Genomic DNA, 21,780 nt, shown 5'->3' with positions numbered 1-21,780 from the left:
AGTTTGAGGTATATAACAGCAGCCTATGACAGACATATTGGTAAATAATAATTTGATAAATAAAATAATAATAATAATATAAATAAATAATAATAGGGTAAATAATAATTTGATAATCATGTTAATGGTAAATTTAATCAATATTATTATCAATATCACCATCATTATCACTATCATCATATTAACTGTATCTTACCTTGTTCCCCATTTGCTGCGAGGTCAAAGGTTGAACTTCCTCAAACATAGGTTGCTGAGATCCCAGCTTTTCTTTTGATGTTTTTATCCAGTCCAGCATGCTAGCAATGTGACTTGTCTGTTCTTTGCATTTAGCTTCCACAGCAATCTACAAGACACAAAATAACAGTGTACCATGAAATGTACCCAAGATCTAATATTGTATTGATAGTCGGAATTTTGCACTTGTAAATCAAAATACAAGGCATGCCTGGAAAAAAAACACTATCTACATTGAAAGCTTGAATTAGAAGCTGCAGTTCTTCCATTTACTCTTGCTTATAAGCAATTTTTCCTGTTGCCATGAAAATAATTACAACGGGTTTGATATTTTTGGCTGTAGAATTTTCTGTTAAAACATTGATAAATTTGAAGATTAAATACTTTGACATATTGCTATATTTTCATGAAGTCAGAATGAATGATGAGAAGAAATGCTGCTTGCACTTGATTAACCAGTACAAGTAACTCCAGATTATTCCGATACAAATTGATTGCAAATTTCTTCATATTATTATATTATAAATGTACCTTCTCCTTCATACGTTTCTCCGCATCATTTATAGCAGCCTGTGTTTTTCGTATGTTGTCCTGTGATACATCCGCGAGTTTGTCGTATCCAGTCTTTACATCGTCCGACAATCTCAGTAAACCGGATTGCTGATCTGGTGTTAGATTGTCTCTACTGTTGTCCAGGAACACCTCAGCTCCTTTGACAGCTGAATGAACTTCACCACGGTGATCACGAATATCCTCTTGTAGGGCCTGAATAAAGTATATTTTCAATCTGGTTACTATGGTTACAAAAGTAAGGACAGTGTGCTTTAGAAAATTCTCAAAGTTTATATAATTATGCAACTGTAGAAAGGGCGCCCTCTAGAGGATTTCATAGTTGCTATGATAATGTATCTGTAGGCAGGGCGCCCTCTAGAGGACTCTCATATTGCTATGATTATAAATCTGTTGGCAGGACGGCCTCAAGAGGGATATAAAAGGTATTATAATTATAAAATTGTGAACTTGACACCCTCTAGAGGATTCTCAAAATTAAATTAATTTAAAAGGCCCTTCAAGAAGAGTCATAAATATTTAATTTCATGAGAAAGACAAATTTGACAGAATCTTGCCTTTTCTTTGTCCATCTGATCTTTCAGTTTATCAGAATCATCCGTCTTTGGTTTCTCTTCTTTCAGTACTTTTTCTACATCACCAATCCAACTCTTCACGTCTTCCAAGGCATCTGTCTTCTCTTCCAGAGCTGTTGCAACACTAAGGTTGTCCATTAAAGACGTTTGTCGGTCGTCCAGTTTATGTTCAAGAGAGTCGTACCTCTCTGTGATATCCGCAACTTTGTTCTGAGCGGCTGTTGGACCTACAGATGAAGGTGAAAATTTAAGTTTAATTGATTGACGACAGAAAGTTTCAACCAGTAAATATTTCAAACAAACATAAAGACATTGAAAAATTTATTTTCATTTCATTGAATTCCCGATAATAAGAATAATGTTACGTAACAATGGTGAATTGACACAAAATAAATACAAATCAGGCAATGATCAACTATGACCTGAACGATTTTTGTATAGAGAAACATAATCGCATGATGAGAGAGAATCCACATCAACTGACCTTTGAGAAGATCACCTGGTGCAACCACAGTTGGTTTCCTGGTGACCTTTCCTAGTGTATCTGGTTCCGCTATCAAGGCACTCCTACGTACTGGTGCTGCCATGGTAACTGCTTCATCAGGTTCATTCAGAGTATCCAAATGTGAACCAATCGTTTTAACTTCCTCAATCTTAGGTTTGTAATTTTCAACTTCCTTCTGGATTGGCTGCAGACAAAAAATGTTTAAAAACAATTAATAAATCTGAATAAATATAATGATAAAGTATTACAAGTTTGCAATTTTACTCAGAAACAAAGTATCACAGCAGTAATGGACTTCATTGTGGTTCAAAAGCAAATTTGTGACAGCTAGAGCAAGGTTTGCTTGGGTGAAGTTTAGGGAATGTGGAGAGTTACTATATGGGAAGAGATTTCCCTTGGAGATGAAAGGAATAGTTTATAAGAGTTGTGTGAGATCAGCATTGCTGTATGGGAGCGAGACATGGTGTTTGAGTGAAAATGAGCTGGGTATTTTAAGGAGGACAGAGAGAGCGATGGTGAGAGTGATGTGTGGGGTGAAGTTGATGGACAGAAAAGTAACTGAGGACTTGATGCAGATGTTGGGTTTGAAGGAAGCGGTAAATCGGTTGGCGAAGGCAAATGGGGTACGTTGGTATGGGCATGTGCTGAGGAGGGAGGATGGGCTTGTATTAAGAAGGGCCCTTGATTTAGAGGTGAGTGGTCCAAGGAAAAGGGGAAGGCCAAAGAAGACGTGGAAGATGCAAGTGGAGGAGGAGAGTGGGAAGGTTGGGATGAGGATGAGGGATGCTTTAAATCGTGCAAAGTGGAGGGGTAAGAGCGATTGCCACTAGTTTAAGGTGAATCCGGCCACCCTCGTCTTCGGGGACAAAACCGGATTTAAAACTCTGGACTACTACTTTAATGACAGTTTACAAAGTAAATGCTCTTTTTAAAATACTCAAAACAATTTCTGATTCGTTGCTATACAGTTGAATATACAGAATTTGTGAATCGACTTTGGTTGAAATTTTAAACTGATTGATGATGAGGCTTCGTTTGAAAAACAAAATATTTGAGTTGTTGTGGTCAAATATATTGTTAATGACAATGACTACAATAGGAGCAGACTTTAAAGGCTGTTTCTTTGTATCTTACCTTTTGTTCCTCAATTTGTTTTTCTAGTGTAGGTTTCTCATGAGTGGCGGGTTCCAAGTCTTCAAACTTGGTTTCCATGGTACCCAACCAATCGTCAGCATCTTTAGTAGTCTTGCTAAACTTCTTGTACGTTTTCTCTTTGTCTTGAAGCTTCTTATTTCTGAAGACAGAACACGGAGAAAACTGGTTAGCTTTGATCGCAAATACATGTAATGTAATTTGGTTTGTGTTTTGAAATATAGGGATAATTTCGTTCAATTCTGTTCACACTATTAAACTTCACAAAGCGTTCATTGTGTTTGGTTAGAGTATTGATTAGAATCATTTTGATTGACATGCTTGGAATGAGATCGCTTTTAAATGCGAGAGTTTGCTGCTCGTGCGATTTTCATTGCGAATCACCTTTCATAGTAGTTCTTCCCAAATAAAAGTAAAGAAAGTTGTGACGGAGAAAATGAATTGTTCACTGAAGTAAAATTTAAGAAATAACTATTATTAAACATTAATTTTTACAAATTACATTATACCAACATATGAAAATATATTCATTTATACCTTCGGTCAAGTGTGTCTTCCAAAGCATCCCAATTCTTGTCAACGTTCTTCAAGATTTCGGACACCATGGATGTGTCGGTAGCTTGTGGATCTTTAACGATGTCATGTCCAAGCTGTTTAATCTTCTTATACAGTGGACGATGAGTGTCAACCTCATGGCTTACTCCGGTCAATTTCTTGCCAAGTTCGGTCGGGTTGAGTTTGTCAACTTTGGGTGACTGGAGATCCTCAAGCGCTGGTACCAACCAGTCTTCAAGTTCCTCAACGTCTTTCAGAAGATCGGAAAGATGATCAAGATCAGACTGCAGATAGTCGGCCCACCTTTCGATTTTATCACTGGCCCGCTGGTATCGATCACTAAGACTGTCAAGTTTCACTTGCAGCGGCTTTGTCGCAGAAGGTTCACCTTGAGATACTAGTTTTGAAGCTGCCTCTTGGATGGTGTCCACGCTTGGTTTATGACTGTCAATGTCAACTTGCAGCACCTGAACAAGTGAAAAAACAAAAGTTTTAATCTAATGAGTGTACATTGTATTTAACTAAAGAAACTACTGTTAAGGTCACTTTTCTACATCCTCTTCAATTTTATTTTGTACAAGTATCCTATACACAGTTTATCATGAAAATGTCATAAATGTCTTGCACCAAAGCAATATGACGATCATATCAACTAACATGTAGTAAAGGTCAATGCAATCCCGTACTACCTGAGTGCATAATTTTGCAGTATTCTCTTGATAACCTTATTATTATATTTTGCTTGCTTGGAGTAATAATTTAGTACTGTAGCTGTATATTAATAATTCCTGATATGCCAAGATGTAATTTGCAGTTCATGATTTAATAGCAAGACCACATATATTCATATATATATATATATATATATATATATATATATATATATATATATATATATATATATATGATATACAAGAGCAAAAACAACTCAAACACGCAAATTCAGAGCAACAACAAAAATACAACATACCTTGCAGTGGTGTAGCTGATCCAAGAGTGGATCTTTCCTTACAGTGACTGGTTCTGCTTCTAAATGTTCAATCTTGGATTCGATGTCATCCACCCATATTAACAATGTCTCTAAGCCTTCAGCGACGCCCTGTGATTGAGTCAAGGCCATTTGTAGGAGATTTACTCTATCAGTTGACATGTATTCAACTTGGTGGTACTTCTCGTCAATCTCAGCTGCAGAGAAATGAATCAAAATGAGTGCATGCAACGCTTAGAAAACCAAAATTGTTTCTCACGAAATGTTAGTAGTTAATAATCATATTATTGCAAAATCAGTCAAAACTTGCACACAAAAAAATAAAACTTACAGAGTTGTCCTTCTACTTCTGGCTTGATTTCCGGTTGATGTTCGGCCAAGTCCTCACCAGTATCATGGGCTCTCTCAACCTCAACGCCATGAGCAATGATGTCATCACTTACACTCTGTTGAATAACAGAAATTAAATTATTATATTTTATATTCAAATCATTTTTGTTTTGGTAATTTGATTGCTTTTGTGATGAAAGTTCATGGTGTCTCCCCACTAAATCATTATTGCCAAATTTGCAGTTACCCTGATTTGTGCAATTCACAATAATTTTGTTCTTACATTCTTATTCTTTCCCAGATCTTGCAAATATGCATCAAGTTAAGGATACTTAAATCCTCTCACCTTTGATTTCGCAATCTGCTTTTGCATCTTCTTTGGCTCTGAGGCAACAGGCTCCCTAGCTTGCTTGTTAACAATCTTCTCAGTGTCTTCAAGCCATGGCACTAACTCAGACAACACATCGTGGTATTTCTGGTGTTTCTCCTCTAGAGTGTTCAACTTCTCTAGATGCTGAGCAAATAACTGACTCAGTTTCTCGTATCTTTCATTGATGTTGACGAGTTTGATTCGTGTGATGTTAGTTGCAGGTTCTTCCACGAATGTTTCGTTGAATTCTTTCGGTAGGGTAGTTTTACGGAAGTCAGCTAACATCTTTTTGCAATCCTGCACACACAAAATAAAGATTTCACAATTAGAAAATAAAAAACACTAACGATTTCTATAATCCGAACAAATAACATTTTCCATAGTACTATATAAACACCAAAAAAACATCGGGCACTTTTCTTATAATTATGTGAAGAAAAAAATACAAAATAAAACATCTCATTTTCAGAAAAAAATGTTGAAGGTTGTAAAAACTATAATGTTCTGAACAGCTTATTCACCTTTCCATTATCAATGACCTTTTGACCTTCTTCATTGAGAGACATTAATTCTGGTTTGTGTTCATTAACTTCATCTTTGAACATTTTAATCTGTCTGGCTTGCACATTTAAAGACTCTGGGTCGGTACCGATATCTTCCTTAATGACATTGAAGGTCTTCTCCGCTTTATGCAGCCATTCTTCGAAGTCCTTCATGGCGTCTTCAAAAGCCGCCAAGTCATCCACGCTGTCCTTCAATTCAGTGGTTCTCTCAGTCACATGATCAAGCAAGTGGTCATATCGCTTTCGTAACTCTGATTGGGTATCCTGTAGTGTTGTCTTGCTTTCCGGCGACATCTTGTCGGCACTTGAGGCAACAAGTAGTTGGACATCTTGAAGAGTCTGGTAAACTGGTTCCTCGTGTTTTTTTACATCATCTTGAATAGCCTAGAGGGATTAGCAGTAATTAATATTAAATTCACAATCACATTTTTTCATTGAATCTTTAATCACCGAAATTCAACTTAAAGTGGATATCAAGTAAATCATGCAAGTTTCCCTGCTTTTGTACCAAGTCCAAGCAGCGACTTCTCAATTTAATGCTAAAACATAACGGTAAAACACTTAATAATTTTTCTTGCTAAGAATTTTCAATATTTGATTATTTTATAGCATTCGTGAAGACCAACTTTTGCAAAAGATGCAAAACTCGCAATTTGTTTAATAAAATTAAGGCAGTTCACACTCTTTGAAACATGACAATCTATATATTTATACATCTAGTAAATTCCGGATAAACCATGCAGCCTTGATTACACTAAAAATGACAGGAACTGAGTCTAAGCCAATAACATGGTTGAATAACAATGCGAACAAACATAGCAGTCTACATGGAAGAGTGTTTGACTTGTTCCATCCATAAAGTTATGACTATAAATATACTGCTTGTTATTTACACATTAAAATATGACAGTGTTGCAGAACTAGATAATATGCATGAAATCAACAAAGCAAGCATGAATGTATCAGCATCAGCAAGCACACAGCATTTGTTTAAGCATTATAAGTGAGCATATTTCAACTTATAAGTTTGTAGTCATGAAAACGGCGTGAATGGAAGAAGAAAAAATCAGCCATTTTTTATTCTCAAAATAATCTAGTAAAGCATTGCAAGCTTTCACATGGTCCCAAGTCAAGACAAAAAAAAAACATTTGACATTCTCAAAGATATCGATAGTATAAATTGTGAAATTTGTATGAGAAATGTGCTAATCATCATTAAACACTATATTCGTGAGTCCCAAGTGCAGTGCATAAGTTAACTGAGTCACAAGTGCAGTGCATAAGTTAACTGAGTCACAAGTGCAGTGCACAAGTTAACTGAGTCACAAGTGCAGTGCACAAGTTAATTGAGTCACAAGTGCAGTGCACAAGTTAACTGAGTCACAAGTGCAGTGCATAAGTTAACTGAGTCACAAGTGCAGTGCATAAGTTAACTGAGTCACAAGTGCAGTGCATAAGTTAACTGAGTCACAAGTGCAGTGCACAAGTTAACTGAGTCACAAGTGCAGTGCATAAGTTAACTGAGTCACAAGTGCAGTGCACAAGTTAACTGAGTCACAAGTGCAGTGCACAAGTTAATTGAGTCACAAGTGCAGTGCACAAGTTAACTGAGTCACAAGTGCAGTGCATAAGTTAACTGAGTCACAAGTGCAGTGCATAAGTTAACTGAGTCACAAGTGCAGTGCATAAGTTAACTGAGTCACAAGTGCAGTGCACAAGTTAACTGAGTCACAAGTGCAGTGCACAAGTTAACTGAGTCACAAGTGCAGTGCACAAGTTAACTGAGTCACAAGTACAGTGCACAAGTTAATTGAGTCACAAGTGCAGTGCACAAGTTAACTGAGTCACAAGTGCAGTGCATAAGTTAACTGAGTCACAAGTGCAGTGCACAAGTTAACTGAGTCACAAGTACAGTGCATAAGTTAACTAAGTCACAAGTGCAGTGCATAAGTTAATTGAGTCACAAGTGCAGTGCATAAGTTAACTGAGTCACAAGTGCAGTGCATAAGTTAACTGAGTCACAAGTGCAGTGCATAAGTTAACTGAGTCACAAGTGCAGTGCATAAGTTAACTGAGTCACAAGTGCAGTGCATAAGTTAATTGAGTCACAAGTGCAGTGCATAAGTTAACTGAGTCACAAGTGCAGTGCATAAGTTAACTGAGTCACAAGTGAAGTGCACAAGTTAACTGAGTCACAAGTGCAGTGCATAAGTTAACTGAGTCACAAGTGCAGTGCACAAGTTAACTGAGTCACAAGTACAGTGCACAAGTTAATTGAGTCACAAGTACAGTGCACAAGTTAATTGAGTCACAAGTGCAGTGCATAAGTTAACTGAGTCACAAGTGCAGTGCATAAGTTAACTGAGTCACAAGTGCAGTGCATAAGTTAACTGAGTCACAAGTGCAGTGCATAAGTTAACTGAGTCACAAGTGCAGTGCACAAGTTAACTGAGTCCCAAGTGCAGTGCACAAGTGAACTGAGTCACAAGTGCAGTGCACAAGTTAACTGAGTCACAAGTGCAGTGCACAAGTTAACTGAGTCACAAGTACAGTGCACAAGTTAATTGAGTCACAAGTGCAGTGCATAAGTTAACTGAGTCACAAGTGCAGTGCACAAATTAATTGAGTCACAAGTGCAGTGCATAAGTTAACTGAGTCACAAGTGCAGTGCATAAGTTAATTAAGTCACAAGTGCAGTGCACAAGTTAACTGAGTCACAAGTGCAGTGCATAAGTTAATTAAGTCACAAGTGCAGTGCACAAGTTAACTGAGTCACAAGTGCAGTGCATAAGTTAACTGAGTCACAAGTGCAGTGCATAAGTTAACTGAGTCACAAGTGCAGTGCACAAGTTAATTGAGTCACAAGTGCAGTGCATAAGTTAACTGAGTCACAAGTGCAGTGCATAAGTTAACTGAGTCACAAGTGCAGTGCATAAGTTAATTGAGTCACAAGTGCAGTGCATAAGTTAATTGAGTCACAAGTGCAGTGCATAAGTTTGGTGGAAATCCTGTGGATAATAAAGATTTCTGTGACTTTTTGCAACTTCACAGCAGTAACAGCACATTAGCAAATCACATATAGCAGCAAGCAAGGAAAGGCATGGGCAGCAAAGCAGTAAAAAGCTAAAACTATAATTGGTGACTTCGGAAGTCCTGATACTCCCTATGTTTCTAATTATAGGATCCAGCTGAATGCATACGTTATACAATAGAAGAGACCATCGTACCTCAAGTTCTTTGACCTGGGCTCTTGCAGTGTGAGACTCTTCTCTCAGCGGCTGCTGCAGGCCAAGTTTTTCCTCTGTAGCAACTACCCAAGCCAAGAGATCATTAAGAAGTCTAATGTCTTTCTGACATTTCTGCTGTATATCAGCCTAGGGAGTAAAAGATATAAGCAGAACCATATATGGTTAGTGAATAATTATACTGCTTCAGTCTAGGGAGTTAAAAATATGGTGAACATGCATATATGGTAACTGAACAATTATTCTACATCAATCTAGGGAGTTATAAAATATGGTGAACATGTCCATAGACGGTACTTAATTATTCTACATCAGTCTAGGGAGTAATTATATGATAAACATTACAATATTTTGATATCTGGTAGCTTGTTTTCAATTTTGTGTAAATAAAATTATGAAAAAAGCAAACCTCTTCTTGGAGCTGCATTTGTTTTCTCCCTTTCTCTGCCTCTAGTTCTTTGAGTTTGTTGTCAGCCATTTCCTGGACTTTCTCCTTTGCTGATTTCAAATCGTCCACAGTCTTCTCAATATCACGTTGCTGTTCTGGAGTAAGTTTATCTTTATTTTTCAGGAGGTTCTCCTCTGTCGCTTTGATAACGGTGTCGATGTCACTTTGCCGAGTGGCGAGTTCATTCTGAACATCCTGTAAATGAGAAGTGTTTGTCTAAGAGAAAAAAGTTGTTGTGGCTTTTGCCCGAGAATTTCATTGCTGCAAGAGTTTTGGAGAAGTATTTTATTAAAATATCTCTTCAAAAAGGATGTATACATGACCTTGAAAGGTCACTCTTCCTGATACTTTCAGGGCTAACAAACTCATGAGATCTGTGACCTTTGATCTAAATTCTCACCTGTTGTACTTTGAGTTTTTCATCTACTTGTCCAGTATATTTGGGTGCATCGACTGAAGTCAAAGTGTCACCCTGCTCCTTTACCCAGTCCAGCATGCCCTTCAGACTCTCTTTCTTTTCGGCAACATCAAGGTTGGTGTCAAGCTGTTCTTGTCGATCAGTTACTTTATCATCAAGAGTTTCATAGCGAGTTGTGATGTCTGACAGTTGTCTTTGAACTGGTGTTGGCTCTGTGTATCAAAAAGTAAAGAATTTGGAGTTGTTTTTTGTCTTCAGTAGATTAAAGAAGTGTGAGTGAGAGTTTTATTCAGGCTTTAACAATTTGAAGACTTCACATGTGAGAACAAGTGATGGTGTAAAAGAAATACCAGAGAAACAGATGCCAGTTAATAGTAGAAAGGTGTTGCAGGTATTGTAGTAGCCGATCACATGAAGGGCATCATACTATGGACAATGTGGCAGATGTTCTAAGTAAGCATTGATGTGAGGGAGACAGTCACCCTCTATGGATGGCCACTAAAGCAAGTGGATATTGTCACTATGTGAAGATAGCCACTAAAGCAACCTCCTCATATGGACATTGTCACGATATAAAGATGGCCACTAAATCAACCTTCCAATTACCACCACAAAAACTTGTCTGAATCAATCAATAATTATTTCTCATAAACTATTTACCTTTAAAAACAACTTCTGGAGCGTCTTCCTTTTTCACAGTCATTTCTGCTATATGTTCTACTGGAGCTGCACTTTCTTCTAAGATTGTACTGCGTACATGGGGCACCAATGGAGTGAGCGGTGCCGTCTCTTCAGTCATGGTATCCAATGTGGTGCCGAGTTCTTGTGCCTTCTCTACTTTAGGCTTGAAGGCTTTTACGTCTTTAAGGATTGGCTGCAGATAACAAAAAGATTATGTTGCGTTAAATTTTGTGACATATATAGTGGTGAAGAATGATGAGTTGTGCTTGATTGGAAAAAAGTCAACTAATAAACTTTTTTTTTTACTGGAGTTGTTCTTTTAACATAGCAACTAAGTATATAAAGTAGAATCAGATGCAATAAAGCTGTTATAAATAAAACTGTTTGTTCCCTTACTTTATGCTCATTCATTTGCTGTTTCAGGGTGCCTGTGTCATCTGCAACGGCTTCTAATTGGTCCACTTTAGCCTCAGTCTTATCCAGCCAGTCTGTTACGTACTTCACATGTCCAGTAAACTGACCCTCAGCAAACTGGCGTTCCTCAAGTTGTTCATTTCTGTATTGAAATAATAGAATAATATTCAAAGTTTTTTGCCTGAGTCTCTATTTCGACCAATCAGATTAAGTTATTAGAATATTTGAGCCAATCAAATAACTGGTTTTGCCTTACCTCTTCTTGAGAGCATCCAGCAGGGCTTCCCAGTTTTTGTTGACATTATCTATGATATCAGTGACTGGGGCGGTGTTGCTGGCTTTTGGATCTTTAGTAAGTTCCTTACTGAGTCTGTTAACAGTGTCATACATCGGATGATATGTATCCATCTGTTTTGTGACATCCTGCAAAACAAATTAATCAATTATTATCAATTAAAATGTCTATAATATTATTGATCCTTGCCTAAATCTTTATACAAAAGTTGACGAAGAAAATGAGCTGATAGTAAAGGCTCAAATTCGAGGAGAGTTACACAAGTTTTATGATGACAGTGTACTCAAAGAAATGACCCATGTACATGTCAACACCAGAATGGATTGGCAATATCATGACAATAATACCTTTTGTTTCTGTGCCAAATCTTCTGCTGGTTTTCTACCGGTCTCTACAGATTCCACATCTCTCAGTGTTGGCAACAGCCAATCTTCTAACTCATCAACTTTATCCAGGAAATCTGACAACTTATCCACTCGTCCCTGAAGGTATAAACCACGTCGTTTGGCTCGGTCATCCAATTTACGGAATCGGCCAGTGACGTCATCAACCTGAGGTTTCATACTCCTGGATTCTGGTGACTTACGGATGGCGTCCAGTGTTGGTCTGTGGTTGTCAATATCTGACTGGAGAACCTATAAGCACAGGTATATAAACAAGAATGTTTATTTCAGTTGACAAATTTGGGTACTTTTACTACACATGTTTTGCAAAGATTTTGATGAAGATTTTGAAAATTAACAAAAAAAAATAAAAAAATGCTTTAAAAATAGAGCTAAATATAGCACAAGAAGGATTGTGGAAAAATGTCATCATTCAAAAAGTTAAGAAAAAATCTTAAATAAAAAGCAGATAAAAACAGGGAAATCATCAACACTAACCACAGAGGGCGTGTTCAAACACAAATTTAACTGAGTGTAGAGGCTACCTTAATCATAAGACTGTATAAATGCACAATAAATACGTTCAGAAAAAAAATGAGCTTTGACATTCACCTTGACTTCTTGTAGCAGGTCCATGAGTGGTTCTCTTTTGACCACAGGGGATTCTTTCTCCAATCTGTCGACCTCATTCTCAGCTTCTTTCAACCATTCATCCAAATCGTTAAGATTATCCACAACGCTCTGGGATTGTGACAACGATGTTTGAAGTAGCGTACTCCTTGAAGTAATTTGATACTGAACTCTCTGATATCGGGACGTTATTTCCACTGAGAACAAATTGAATATTTGATTAGCAGCCAAGAACAAGAATCAACGCAGGATGTATGAAAAAGCCACACAAAGTAGTGATAACACTATGCTGTAGCTACTTACAAATTGTCTTGTCAACTTCTGGTTTATATTCGGGTTGACTTTCCATCAAGTCTTTAGCATTTTCCTTCAGGCTGTCAATATCCGTACCATGAGAGATGACATCATCGTTCAATGTCTTGAAATGAAAATTAAAGAGTTTGTTAACAAATAATAATCAAAACTTACTTACATACCAATAATATACTCAATTATCTCCAATTTGCTAACTCACTTCAACATGCTAACTCACGTTTTGCTCACCATTTCATTCACTCTAGCATGATTTCTCTTATCATTCATTCACTCACTCATTTACTCAGTCACTTGCTTACTTGTTCTTTGAAACACTGAGCCACTCATTCATTCTCTAAATCTCTCACTCTCACTGAACATCAGAAGTGAACAGCACTAAACTCACCTTCAATTTGTCAATTTGTTCCTGTATCTGTGCCGGCTCAGATTTAACTGGTTCCTGCACCAGACTTGATGTCTCAGTCTCTATCTTTATCAGCCAAGTTGTAACCATGGTGATTTGGTCTCGGAATACCTGGTACTTCTGTGCGACGTAGCCAACTTTTGATGTTTGTTTGTCAAAGTCAGCAGTAAGTCGATCATATCTGGTATTCAAATCTGTGATCTTATCATGAATGATGGCAGGTGCAGTCTCCTCTTTGTACTCTCTAGTAAACTGCTTTGGTAGAGCGGTGGTTCTGAACTCTGTTATCTGAGTCTTGTATTCCTGTTATCCAAAAAATGAAAGTTAGCGTAACAAACATGTTTAAAAGAGACAGACAAACAGACAGGGGTAATGACAGACATTCAACTTGTACTTCACATGCGAGAATAAAAATCCAATCTAAACAATTCCATAAATGAATTTTTATTGTTTGTTTTTTAATTTTCAGAAGAAAAGTTTTATCATAGTGTGAATATAACAGTTTTGATTTTAATGTAAATCATATTAAAATCAGATATAAATATTTATGACAATAAAATAAAAAATAAAAATAAGATTTTTAGAATACTTTACAGAACTTAAGTAAATGAAATCAAAAATGTTTTCCTCTAACCTTGGCAACGTCCAAGAACTTCTGTCCATCTACATTTATGTGTGAAAGATCCTCTTTATGTCTCTTGACGTCATGGTTAAAACTCTTCACAAGTCTCTCGTGATCTTTAAGGCCACTTATCTCCTTTGGAACCACCTTAAGAGTAGTTGCTAAGGTGTCCTCCTCAGTAACTAACCAGACCTCAAAAGTTATGATTCGCTGATAGAACTCTTTCAGATTCTCTGCTGAGGTGGTAAGCGTATTTACTCTCTCTGAAGTCACTTGCTTGACAGTGTCATAGCGTGATTTCAAATCATCTGCTTCTTTACGAAGTTTCTCTTTGTCGTTATCATCTAATTTTGTATCATGTTGATCCAAGAAATCGAGAGCTCCATGGACAGCTTTCGTCATTGGCTGTTCATGGGACACCACATCATCTTGGATGGCCTAAATTTGAAGAAAGATTGATTGAATTTCATGACACTAATTACTTAACATATAATGGCATCTTTTTTTTTTGCATTATTTATTTTACCACAGGGTGTGTACTTTTTGTACAAAACACAAATAAAACAGTTGAAAAAGGGTTGATTTTGGCCATAGAGGGCATATTTTTAGTGTATTAAAATGTGATTAAAAAACTAATGTGCTATAATTTTGCTGAAGCATATGATCAACTGGCAAACATTTCTACTTAGAATCGACAAGTGTAGGATTCCATATAGGTACATTTCTCATAAAGATTCTACAAATAACTGGAAATAATTTGGATAATACTGAGGTGTATTTCCAGTAAAAAAAAATCGAAATGTCCAGTATATGCTTCTTAAGGTGTATTCTAATAGTTCCCCTTTTCATAAAGAATTATGGGTATTTTTCAAAGCATAGTTGCAAGAGATATAGCAAAAAATATCAACAATACTTTATAAAACAGTTTTGCTTTATAACATGGCACTACCTTCAAAATAGTCTATTGAGGAAATACATTTGTATGCTGTATTGGTCCTACACCATCAACAAATCATTAATACATCATAAGAGAGCTATACTCTCCCTGCCTTCCTACCTTGACTTCATTCACTTGCTGACCGAGTTGCTCTGGTTCTTCCTTCATTGGTTGTTGAGATCCCAGTCTCTCCTCCAATGCTTTCACCCAATCCACAAGTTCATGTACACCGTACTGCTGCATCTTGTACTGGTCTTTCAGGGCAGCCTGGTTTTCACAAGAATTATACAATGAATGAATGAATGAGTTAGGCGAATTAAACACAGCAAATACAACAAAATGAAATTGACAAGATGAATGAATATTTTAAAATAATTTCAAGAAGATTTGCGATTTGGCGAAGTGAGTTCCGGAGTTCAATTTGCTTTGAAATGTTGAAAGTATAGGACTTGCATCATCCTCCCTTTTTTTTATGTTTTTAATACAAGTTTAGTCAACTATTATAGAATCAAGAAACAGATTAGCTACCATTACAATTGGATAACAATTAATATGACAAAATAGTGTTTTTAGAATATTTATCTCTCTCTCCGCTCCCACTTTGTACTTCAGCTGACATTGCATTTGAATGCTTTACTGGGAGTACATGTAACTACACAAAGGACTTTTTCAAAAACTACTCTGATATAATGACAAAATTCACAAAAGTTAACAAGATTGTAGATTATACATTAAAGGCAGCATACTGTGTCATGTGACCAGAGTATTATATCAGAGTTCACTGTTAATACCGATTACAAGATCAAAAAGAAAAAAGGGAATTTTGTAATTTTGATTTTATGATAACTAAACATGCTTCTGGTGTATGACAAGGATTATTTTTTTTAATACACAAATGTTTGATGTTAGAATGACACAAAAGGTTGGGCTGGAAAAATGGAATATTGTTTTTTTCTGGAGGGTATCGATGAAAAAAAAATCATTAAAAATCTACTGAAATTTTTTAAAACATTCAGATGAACATAATACACGATTTTACACCAGGTCTATGTTTAACATTAGTCACATGAAATGTAAAACATGTTCATACATTGTAAATGATTAGCAACATGAAATGGTCATAACAAGCAGTATGCAAATCACACCATTAATATGTAAATATAAAGTCTGTCCACACAGACAAGATGAGAGTGAATATTCATGACAAGTTACCCAATGAACAAACATCCAAAATTAGCATAAAAACAGCAGAAACTCAATACTCATCCCCTGAGGGCACTCTATACTCATCTGTAAATATGAGAATGGGTCTATAAGAATGGCAGCCAGCCACTTGGCTTTGAACACCGCAGGTTGCAAGCATTAGTGAGTTAGCGCATTCACCTTTTCTCCAAGTTCCTGTTCAAGTTGACTTACTATCCCTTGTAGTTGTCGGATTTTATTATCAGACAACCCTGTCAGGTGGTCGTAACCTTGTGTGATGTCATCTAAGAGGTACTGCAGTGAATTCTGCTGTTCTGTTGTCAGTTGATCTTGATTGTCCAGGAGGAATTTCTCCGTTGTTTTGATCTGATCTGTGAGAGATACTTTCCGTGCTGTGATAACGTCCTTCAAAACCTTTAATGGTAAGAAAATTAATGATTACTAACCAAGTAGAGCAAAATTGAACAAGGAAAAGACAATTATTGAAAACAAGTGGTGAAAATGCCCGGATGACGACCCCAAAAATAAGATAAATGTTGCAGAGTGTTATGCTACATCACAATAATGATTTCTACTTCAGTCTTTAACAGTGAGTTAAGGTGAAATAAAAAAAGACACAAAAAAAATTCAGGCAGTCAAGTCACTTTTGAGAAGAAGTTGATCAATTTGACGAACGGACAGCAGACATACTACCATCTAAGAGCTTTTCCATTGGGCTAATATTATAACAATACTCTCTAATATTTCATATTTTGATGGATAATTATAAAAAGCCAATAAAAAACACTGTACCTTCTGATCATTGAGTGTCTTTGTCGCTGCTACAAGCTCCTCTGGGATTGGTTCATCCGGTTTTATCTTTTCTTCCATATCCTGAATCCATTCCATGACATCTTCCAAAGAATCACGTCTGGCTTTGACGTTTCTGGACTGGTCTAATCCGGTTTCCATGTCTTCCTGTCTGTCGTCAATGCACTGATTCAGTTTTTCATAACGATCTGTTATCTCTTCGATTTGCTGCTTTACCTCAGGGTATGCTAAAAAATAGGTTTTCAGTAAAACTTTATTTCATGTATGAGAAAACATACGTTCTGTTATCTCAGCTTATTAACTGAGTCTATATGTAAAGTGGTGCATTTCGGTATTTCAATATAAATGCACTATGAAAGCTATCTGGTTTCTTTAGGTTTTGTGTGTTCCTGTGTCAACGCATAACAAGTTATTTTTTTTCTATTGGCTTGATCTAAAATAAAAACAAAAGTAATTTGTTTTTACATTGTTTTTTTTTGTTGCAAAAAAATGGTTGCCTGCCAGCCAGTTTGCAAAATATGGCTGCCAATCAGCCATCTTGAATTCAATTTTGATATGACATAATATGCATGAATATATATAATATCCATTATCCAACTTTGCCAAGTTCAGCAACTATTTTAAAAATTTTTTCACAAAAAGCAAAGGCTGTTTCTATGGCGACTGTCTTACCTTCACTGATAGGTGTTGGTGATTCCCTGACTATTTGCACTTCAGTGATCTCCTCTCGTTCATCTTGTGTCGGTTCAGCAAAGCTTGAGCTTCTCTTGATGGGAACCTCATTTTGTAACACTTCCCACTCTACAGATGGTTCAGTCAACTTTTTCCCAAGATCAGTTGTCTTAGTAATCTTTGGTTTGTACTCTTTGACTTCTCTCGCAAGTGGCTGAAAAAATTAATAGGTCAAAGAAAGCATGAGAACAATTATAGTGTTTGTTTTTAAATGGCGTAATTAAGCATTCTGCTTTATAAATGAGATATTTGATTCAGATAAATAAAGGAGTGAACAAAAACTAAAATTACCATATATTATATAATTATAACTGTTGTGGCATTAAAAAGATTTTCTCCAGGGATTAGTTCAAGTCGTAAACTCCCTAGGATTCACAACAAATCTCCAAAAATCCCAGCAAGGTTAGGCAGTTATTAATGCACGCTTTAAAGAAACAAACTATGCATGTTTCTGGGTAGTCACTTCAGTTATTTTTTTTTTTATCTCGGATGACTAAACATTGTTGGTTATCAACTAATAAATACAATAAACAAATCTTAAAAATTATAAAAGGGGCATTGACTGAATTATAGTATACCTTATGATCCAGAATCTGTTTCTGGATAATGGGAGCCTCAAATGCAACTGGTTCTAATCTTTCCACCTTGTCTTCTGTTTTATCCAGCCATGTGGTGACTTCCTGGGCAGAGACTGTGAACTGTGAGTGGTTCTTCTGTAGCTCCCTCATTTGCATATTTCTAGTTGAAATCAAAAAAACAAGGTCAGTAAAAAATTCATTTCCAGTCCAAAGCAAATACAATGCAAATCAGAACACACTCCGATGAATTAATCAAAATTTAGAAGGTGTACATTCTGAGACGTTAAAATACAAAGAAATCATTTCACCTCTTGTTGAGAACATCTTCCAGAGATTCCCAGTTCGTTGTCACTCTCTTTAAGACTTCAGATGCTCTTTCGGTGTCACTTGCTTTGGGATCTTTAGTCAACTGCTGTCCCAGATGCTGTATGGTTCTATACAGTGGACGCTTTTTCTCAGTACCTTCTTCAATGTCCTGGAACAGATAAGTATGCAAATTAAGTATTAAATTAACATTTGTATGACTGTGGACGTATGTACTACCTAGAAAATATGCCATATGCGAGTACCAAGTTGCGAGTCGCAAGTAGCAAAATATGCCATATGCAAGTGGTAAAAACGGTATATGCAAGGGGTCAAATGTGTTGTTTGCGAGTGGTACATATATATAAATGTTCCAAAATGAGCCAAGTTGGGTGAAAAGTACGGGCCGTACTTTTCAGAAAATAGCGAGTACGGGTGATATCCCATACCTCAGATGTTGAATAGAGTGACGTCACAAAAATGTTTCATCACTAGAGCAAGTAATTTATAGAAATTATATTATTATTCGTACCTCTAACTTCTTATTCCGCTTCGATGCCGGCAACTCGGCTAACTCCTGCGATACCAGAGTTCTCAGCACTGGAAGAAGCCAGTTTTCTAACTGGTCTACTTTCTCCAAGAATTCGCCTAACTTGTCTAGACGTCCTTTTACATAATCTCCGAGTAAGTTCGTTCTATTTGACAGCCTGTTATATCTGGTATTCAGGTCATCTGTCTGTGGTTTCAGAGCCTTAGATTGTTTTGGGTCCCTCTTCACTGTATTACAGACTGAGCTAATGCTCGGTTTATGGCTATCAACATCAGCCTTCAAAACCTTTAAAGATTAAATAAATGTTCAATCAGTTATTGTTCATGTTTTCAATGAACAACAAAGCCAACTTTTTTCATGTTTTACGAAAATATTGTTTGACATACATTAATTTTGGCCTACAGACAAAGGGAAACTATTTTATTAGGTTGAATATTATCAAAGAAATTATTGAAAAATATATTAAATAAGCAATATTTGGCAGGAAAAATCAAGTGGCTAATGAAGTTAGCGATTTAAGTATATTATTACAATGCTCATTCTTATTCTCCTTATATTATTGAAAGAAATTAAGTACATAAACATCTTATATATGTGCATGCAGACAGACAGACACATGGACAGAAGCATACCTCCACTTGTTCGTGAATGATCAGGAGTGGTTTCTTCTCAATCACAATTGGTGTATCTCTGTCAAGCGACTCAAGTGTCATCTCTGCTGTGTCTGTCCAAGTGACGAGTGCCTCCAATGCATCATGGGTAGTCTGCGACTCTGTCAGCGCAGTCTGTAGCACGTTGGTTGTCTTGGTGGCAGAAATCTTCAATGCTTCATAGCGAGTGACAATATCACCTGAGGATCGAAAGATTAATTTATTCAATAAGTTCATTTTTACTTCTTAAACTTTTCCAGATGCTTATTGTTTTAGCAGAAACTTCCTCGGGTAGTAAGAAGTAAGATAATGTGAACATGGTAAAATACCAAACTGGAGATTACCAATTAACAGGCTTGGAATCAGAGAATCAAATCACCTGTGTTTGTCAAGGCAACTTACCGACTTGCTGAGCAACATCCTTCATCACTTGAGGATGAACTTCAATCAACTCACGACCAGTATCTTTAACTTTCTCAACATCCCCGTTGTGAGAAACAATGTCATCGCTCATGTCCTAAAAATACCAAATGAAACAGAAAACAGAATTAGTTCTTGACAAAACTGGCAATAATTTGTGATAAAAAAGGTGAATATATATATGAAAAAAAAAATATTCATCATTAACATGCTTTGTCTGATTGATATCTGCTGCAGAATATGCACAAAAGAAAGGAAAGATGTTGATCAAAGTAAGAGTCCCAGTTTTCAGCTGCGATGAAACTGGAACTGATTATTAAGGCATCTAGAAGTCTAGACAAATGACATGTACTGCTTATAACCTGAGGCATATACAAAGTATATCATGGAATATTATTTCAAAGTACCAACAGCATCTATAAAGTGACTGGCACAGTCTAAAACAAAAAACGGGGTGTACTAATTCAATACTTTTCAATAGCACACCTTCAGTTGGTCAACTCTCTTCTGAACAGAATCCGGCTTTGTGGGTACTGGCTTCTTCTTCTCTTTAGTGGCTTCATCCTCAGTCTTACGTAACCATGGTGACACTGCATCAACTGTTGATTCAAATGTGGTGTGCTTCTCGATAAGAACAATCAGTTTTTCAATATGTTTGGTGTATTCTACCGTCAGTTTCTTATATCGTGTTGTCATCTCAGTCATTTTATGTTTCACAGTTTCTAGTTCTGGCTCCTCTTCGTATTCTCTGTTGAACTGCCTGGGTAGCACAGTCGTTCGGAACTCAACGATCATCTCCTTGAAGTTCTGAATAAGTAAACAAATATAGGTTTTTCTTTAAAATTCAATTTTTGGCAGAAAAAATGGTGTAATCAAACACATTGATTGAAATTGAACATAGCATACAACACTGATTTATTTGTAAATATATTAATATTCAGCAGTTGAAAACATTGTCTATATTACAGCATTTTAAACATATTTTTCACCAATACAGCTTTTCAAAAATTTATTTCAGGATTTTTGAAATTTCGAAAGCTTTCAATGTTACTTGTGAGTTATTACATATTTATACTGAGTTAGGATTCAAACTTGAAAATAAAATAACAGAAAATGAAAAATTGTTTTATAAGATTTTGTTGCCAGGGAAACAGATCAAAATTGAGGGAATACGGTGTGTATTTGCGATTACAACATATTAGCTCTATTAGAAGCGCAACCTATATGGTACGTTACAAGTGTGTTTCTATAAGGAAAATAAGTCATATTTTATATTCCATATACAACACATGCAATTTATGTGCACTTCTGATAGTGCATATACGATATTAGGGTACATGTAACTTCTAAGGTGCACTACTCTAGAAATTATTTAATACACATGTACTTTTTTTTGAGTTATTTTTGACAATAAATTACTAATAAAAAAAAGAAGAAACTCCAAAAAACAGTGTTTTACAAGGGTATAATTAATTAATTAATAATTAATTAGCCACAATAAAACTCTTGTATGGCTTACATGTGCTTGTATTAGAAAATGTCTTTTTATACTACTATACACAGTATATTTCACAGCAATTTTATTCACAGCAATTAGGAATTTAGTATTCTGTCAAACTTATGTACGTATTCAAGTTATGAAAAACAAAATGTCAGAAAAACTATTCATCACAAAAATCTCAAAGATCAGAATTACTTACACACAGGATTAAAATTTAGGAATTTTATAGAATATGTCAGATATAAATTTTGTGGAAACATGAGTTCTCACAAATGATTAAAATTCGGGAACAATGCATATGCTACACAGGGAATTGAAGTGAAAAGTGACTTCAGATATTAAAGATTTAACAAGCCATGCATGGCACAGTCCCCGTCAGTTATCAAATTTAAGATATATA

General features: G+C 36.1%; 1 protein-coding gene across 1 annotated transcript in view; it reads right to left on the bottom strand.

Annotated features, from left to right (window-relative positions):
- dst (dystonin) overlaps positions 1–21,780 on the bottom strand; it is a 125,566-nt gene that overhangs the window by 87,684 nt on the left and 16,102 nt on the right. The window contains exons 25-55 of the mRNA XM_085492638.1: positions 20,366–20,686; positions 19,862–19,976; positions 19,442–19,659; positions 18,792–19,094; positions 18,265–18,431; positions 17,957–18,116; positions 17,319–17,532; positions 16,629–16,873; positions 16,017–16,250; positions 14,754–14,900; positions 13,709–14,134; positions 13,057–13,377; positions 12,660–12,774; positions 12,339–12,553; positions 11,691–11,978; positions 11,305–11,471; positions 11,031–11,190; positions 10,614–10,827; positions 9,936–10,165; positions 9,497–9,730; positions 9,070–9,216; positions 5,801–6,226; positions 5,256–5,576; positions 4,911–5,025; positions 4,562–4,776; positions 3,574–4,058; positions 3,019–3,178; positions 1,864–2,068; positions 1,362–1,606; positions 766–999; positions 197–343 (exon numbers count right to left, since the gene is read on the bottom strand). Of these exons, the coding sequence (XP_085348764.1) occupies positions 197–343; positions 766–999; positions 1,362–1,606; positions 1,864–2,068; positions 3,019–3,178; positions 3,574–4,058; positions 4,562–4,776; positions 4,911–5,025; positions 5,256–5,576; positions 5,801–6,226; positions 9,070–9,216; positions 9,497–9,730; positions 9,936–10,165; positions 10,614–10,827; positions 11,031–11,190; positions 11,305–11,471; positions 11,691–11,978; positions 12,339–12,553; positions 12,660–12,774; positions 13,057–13,377; positions 13,709–14,134; positions 14,754–14,900; positions 16,017–16,250; positions 16,629–16,873; positions 17,319–17,532; positions 17,957–18,116; positions 18,265–18,431; positions 18,792–19,094; positions 19,442–19,659; positions 19,862–19,976; positions 20,366–20,686 (7,194 nt within the window). The remainder of the gene's footprint in view (positions 1–196; positions 344–765; positions 1,000–1,361; positions 1,607–1,863; positions 2,069–3,018; positions 3,179–3,573; positions 4,059–4,561; positions 4,777–4,910; positions 5,026–5,255; positions 5,577–5,800; positions 6,227–9,069; positions 9,217–9,496; positions 9,731–9,935; positions 10,166–10,613; positions 10,828–11,030; positions 11,191–11,304; positions 11,472–11,690; positions 11,979–12,338; positions 12,554–12,659; positions 12,775–13,056; positions 13,378–13,708; positions 14,135–14,753; positions 14,901–16,016; positions 16,251–16,628; positions 16,874–17,318; positions 17,533–17,956; positions 18,117–18,264; positions 18,432–18,791; positions 19,095–19,441; positions 19,660–19,861; positions 19,977–20,365; positions 20,687–21,780) is intronic.

The sequence above is a fragment of the Saccoglossus kowalevskii genome, chromosome 18 (genome assembly GCF_978046115.1).
Source record: "Saccoglossus kowalevskii chromosome 18, keSacKowa6.1, whole genome shotgun sequence".
NCBI classification, from domain to species: domain Eukaryota; kingdom Metazoa; phylum Hemichordata; class Enteropneusta; family Harrimaniidae; genus Saccoglossus; species Saccoglossus kowalevskii.
The sequence above is the reverse complement of the archived record's forward strand: the minus strand, read 5'-3'. Positions and strand labels throughout refer to the sequence as shown.